At 37.8% G+C, this 4952-nt stretch overlaps 1 protein-coding gene across 6 annotated transcripts; it reads right to left on the bottom strand.

Annotated features, from left to right (window-relative positions):
• Positions 1-461: 461 nt before the first annotated feature.
• LOC147856433 (pentatricopeptide repeat-containing protein At5g16860-like) lies at positions 462-4673 on the bottom strand. 6 transcript variants are annotated; one of them, XM_087329548.1, is made up of 4 exons: positions 4539-4673; positions 2909-3822; positions 2725-2821; positions 462-2632 (listed from the first exon to the last, which is right to left on the bottom strand). In XM_087329548.1, exons 2-4 carry the CDS (start codon positions 2927-2929, stop codon positions 519-521), a joined length of 2232 nt encoding a protein of 743 aa, XP_087185674.1. In that variant the 5' UTR covers positions 2930-3822; positions 4539-4673; the 3' UTR covers positions 462-518. The 6 variants fall into 6 exon arrangements, with proteins under 6 accessions (XP_087185674.1, XP_087185675.1, XP_087185676.1 ...); XM_087329549.1 differs by having other exon boundaries at positions 2927-3822; XM_087329550.1 differs by having other exon boundaries at positions 2729-2821; positions 2927-3822.
• Positions 4674-4952: the final 279 nt, after the last annotated feature.

Below are 4952 nucleotides of genomic sequence, written 5' to 3'. Positions count from 1 at the left end.
GACATTACTAATTTCACACTATTCATGAAATAGTTAAATGAAGACAATAATTAACAAGATTAATAAAGAAATAGATAAAAGTATGAAGAGGAAAATTTCACAAGAGATGTTGCATCATTTGGTTGATTTTACCCTCATCTCTTATCATATGAAGCCTATATTCCAGGATAAGCCGTATTTGTGTACAATTGAAAGAAATCATGGCTCCACAGAAATATAAAACAGTGCGAATCGATGACAACACAAGTCTTCAAACAGACACCATCCAAAATACCGGCTAACATTAAAAACACTTCAATGTAATTACTCAAGGTCAACTAAAGCAAGTGTTTGTGCACAATTCATGACAATCGCTTCCACATGATTAGAAGTATGATTCCGAATATATCCATCATTAACATTAGGGACACTACGACAGGAAATTCAAAAAATTTGGCATTAAATCACATTAAGCATCAATATGGGGGACTTGAACTTGTCATCTCAATAAAAGTCAGAAACCCAAGAGAAAGAAAGTATTAACAAGCTTGTTGTATACAATGTGAGCTCTCCTCATTCATATTGAGGTCCAAATAGGGCACATAGCCTTCCTTCTCTAGCTGCAATGACAACTTCTTCAGAGTACCTAAGATATCCGTTATTTGTGGGTGGCTTCTATCTCCAACACTAAAGAAGTGTACACTATTGTCAAACTCCACATGTGCTCCTCCAGGTTTTTTCCACGCATTTGCAAACCTTTTCAGCTCTTTCAAGTTTGTGGATGATGCATCCAAGCTGCCAGAATTAGCATAAAGATCTGACATTAAGTCATAACTCGCACTATGCCGACATGTCATGTTGTAGCTCATATCAAAATATTGCTTTCCTATTGAGGAATTTCCGTAGTTTTTGCAATGATTAAGCAAGCAAAGATGACCCAGGAAGTTGGGCTGGTAAGGCATGGTTTGGAGCAAATCATCTGCCTCCATCAAGCAACCTGCCCGACCGAGAAGATCAGCCATGCAACTATAATGGTTAAATGTTAGAGAGATAGAGTATGTCTCCCTCATTAGGTTGAAATATCGGGAGGCCTCCTCAACAAGGCCAGCATGGCTACATGCAGACAACAAGCTAAGAAATGTGATTCCATTTGGATCAAACTCATCTCTTTGCATACTCTCAAAACACTTCAAGGCTGATTTGTAATCACTATGATCTACATAACCCTCGATCATCGAGCTCCATGTTACCTCATCTCTATTGGGTAATTTGTCCAATACCCTCCATGCATCATTAAGGCTTCCACTCTTTGTATATAGATGGATGAGGTTGTTTCCAACTAATAAATTAGTCCCAAAGCCAAGCTCTAGTGCTAGGACATGAATAATCTTACATTGATAAAGCATCATTATAGCTGCATTCACACATGCTTTCAAGACACTGGACACTATAATGGGGTTTGGCACCAAACCCTCATGTTGCATTGTGTTAAAGTGTTGAATAACTTCTTGGTAATGACCATGTTGTGAAAAGGCTTCAACAATCGCACTCCATTCAAGAATATCAAGGTTTGCTAGAGTATTGAAGTTCCAGAGTGATGATTGGAGGGAACCAAAGCTCGCATACATGTTAATCAATGCAGTTCCAACATTAGAATTGTCGTTCCAACCTTCCTCAACAACATATGAATGCAAAGCCTCACCCTGTATCAAGTTTTTAGCACCTGAGCATGCACTAATAAGACCCACTAATGATGCCTCATTGGGCTGAAAACCCTCTAAGAGCATCTTTTGGAAAGAGGTGAGAGCCTCAAAACACAGCCCATTGTAGGCACACCCTCTAATCAACCCATTCCATGTTATTACATTAGGCTTTATGCCTTGTTGTTGCATTTGTTGGAGAAGTTGTATTGATTCTGTAGCATAACCATGCCAAGCATAACCAGCAATAAGGGCACTCCATGTTACGACTCCACGCCGGTTAAGCTTGTTGAATATGGTTGCTGCATCCTCAACAGCCCCACATTTCATATATAGATCAACAAGGGCTGTGCCAATAAAATAGTTGACCTGGCAATGACTATCATAGATATAGTTAAAGAGCAACTGCCCATCATGCAATAGTCCCCTACAGCAACATAGTTTGAGCATGAGAACAAATGTGCTCTGCTGCAGTGCCACACATTCATGTTGCATTCGAAGGAAAAACTTGAAGGCTTGTTCGACACTCCCTTCGTTTACGTGGGCTGAAATTATTGTATTCCACAAAACACTATCTTTGCATGTCAATTTGTTGAAAATCTCTTCAGCGGCTTGCACACTTTTGCACTTGGCATACACATCAATAAGGATACTTCCAATTTGTTCAGATGACCCCAAGTCCATTTGAATGATCTGGGAGTGTATGAACCTTACTTGATCTACTGTTGATATGGTAGAACATGCCTTCAATACACTCATGAATGTAACTTTATCTGCTTCAATTCCCTCAATTTGCATTTGCCTAAAAATCTGAAGAGAAAAGTCCCCACAATCTTGCTGAGCATATCCAGAAATTAATGAGTTCCATGTGAGTTTGTTAGGATGCAAGCGCTCCTGTTGCATCCTTGAAAACAGATTGTAACCATCTTCACAGAGTCCATGCTGCATACATCCTGCAATCATAGCATTCCATGTAACAAGGTTAGGTTCTATGCCCTCTTCAAATTGCATCTGCTCAAAAAGTTGCAAGGCATTCGGTGCATACCCACATTGGAAAAAACCTGAAATAACTGCTGTCCAAGTGGTGGTGTCCTTATTCGGAAAACGGTAGAAAAGCCGTAGAGAGTCCTCCATATCCCCACCTTTTGCATACATGCATATAAGAGTATTTCCAATAAAAACATTGCATTCAAGGCCAGCTTCAACAATATGAGAATGGATTAATCTACCTTGTGATTGAAACCCACCATTTGCACAAGCTTTGAGGACAGCCACGAAACTGTGACTATCAGGTGCCATGGTTAGCCCTTCCATTTCATAGTGCAATTTGATAGCCTTTTGGCAATCACCTAAACTGGCATATGCCATTATCATTGCAGTCCATGTAAAGATACTATTATCTAGAAGCTTTCGGAAGACTCGTTCGGCGTCAGATAGGCTTCTACAAACACTAAACATGCGGATTAATTGGATTGCTAAGCTAGCATTAGATTCCAAACCGATTGAGAAGATAAAACATTGCACTCTTCTCGCTGTTGTAAGGTCTCCATTCTTGATGGGGTTTTTCAAAAGGTTATGAAAATTCTCGAGTGATATTACGTTTGGACACATAGTTGAAGTTGGGCATGAAGAGGATAATTGTATAATTAGCTAGTCATGTGAGGTCTCACTTATCAATGGAACCAAACAAATCATTCCTAGTTCCTAGTTCACAGCCTATACTATCAGTTGTTCCACCATGCATTCACATTCATGTACATGGTGGAATATTTCCAAGAAATTTGGAGATTCAAAATTGATTTGGAGTAGTCCATATGGATGTGGAAGATTTTCTGAGAAATTTGGACATTGCATATTACTTGAGACTAGTATGCATGTATATATTGGATTCCAAGGAAACATTTGGAGATTGCAGCTCTCATGAGATTAATCCTTCAGTTTTCATGCATTGTGTGGATACACACAATACCTTGTCATGGTCCAAAATCTTGATGTTCATTCTTCTGAAGATACAATCCATGTGGGCATTTTTAAACCTTCCCCCAACTTTTTAACCTGCAAATTGTGTTCCATTAGCTTTCTTCAAGAGGTTTGTAAAGTTATATGGTAAGGATGACGTCATCAGTATTATACACTCCATGAACTAGACGAGAAAATCAAAATGTCTTGAATTTCAAGAAGTGATTCGTGAGTATTATACACTAATTGACCAAGAAGAAACCTTGAAATTTCATGCAATACATGTTGAATGAAAAGATGGCATAGAAGAAATGATAAATATTTCTTTATTTTTTAACTGTTTAGGAATATTGAATTTCCAGATTTGCAAAGCAAAACAAAGATAGAAAAAATATGCATTTACACACATACATACATACATACATACATATATGAGACACAAACAAATGTTTTCTTCAAAAAAAAAAAGTGGATCGAAATCATTTAAAACAAATGCGTTTAGCATTCAAACATGCCATGTGATTGTGACAAAGTCTTTTAAATCAAATGCATTCGGCATATGGATACAATGTGTCTTTACCTAAATCTTTTAAAGCAAATACATCTGACATTAGGAGATTTCATGTGTTTCAACTACTAACTAAGATATACCCCAAGTAATAAAATGTTATAGCAATTAGCTATTACAAATTTTACTAAGTAGGACGTGTATATAAGCCGTCACTCAAAGAAAAAATTCAAAATAAGTCAAGAAAACCCTTGTTCTCGGAAGGAAAGAAAACATTACAGATAATCAAATTAGAAGGAAACAGCATGACGTGAATGTCATGGACAGAGATTAAAATAATATCTCAGAAACATATACTGAAATGACCATGTTTTATTTATATTTGTACTTACATACAAACACCATATTCAATCCTTTCTTAGTATTGAAGGGTTTTTCTCCATTAGCGTTAACCAGGGTTTCCCCCGCCCCTGTTTTGCTTCTCTTCATTAATGGCTACTTCAAAGAAACACAAAGATGTGGGTGGATTTTCTTTATTTACCATATGCCCCTCCTTAATTTCTGTTATTTGCAATCCATATGCCCCTCCTTAATTTCTATTTTCTTTATTTGCCAAATGCCCTTCCTCAATTCCTGTTATTTGCAATCCATATGCCCCTCCTTAGTTTCTGTTTTCTTTATTTGCCCAATGCCCCCCCCCCCCCCCCCTCCTTCCACAATTTCTTAATGGATGGCAGCTTCAAAGAAACACAGAGATGTGGGTGGGTTTTTTTTATCTGCGAAATGCCCCTCCTCAGTTTCTGTTA

This window comes from Azolla caroliniana, unplaced genomic scaffold (genome assembly GCF_043228905.1).
Source record: "Azolla caroliniana isolate FFs.n. ecotype wild unplaced genomic scaffold, voAzoCaro1.0.p SCAF_13, whole genome shotgun sequence".
NCBI lineage: Eukaryota > Viridiplantae > Streptophyta > Polypodiopsida > Salviniales > Salviniaceae > Azolla > Azolla caroliniana.
This window is presented reverse-complemented; position numbering and strand designations above follow the sequence as displayed.

What these genes read in the sequence shown, in the direction of transcription:
- LOC147856433 (XM_087329546.1), bottom strand. Translation starts at nt 2,863, where the DNA reads ATGTTTTTATTGGAAATACTCTTATATGCATGTATGCAAAAGGTGGGG. An exon ending in TCAGGTTTTTTCCAATGTGG is followed by an intron (nt 2,633 to 2,724) that starts GTATGCACCGAA and finishes CTATGATTGCAG; the next exon opens with GATGTATGCAGCATGGACTC.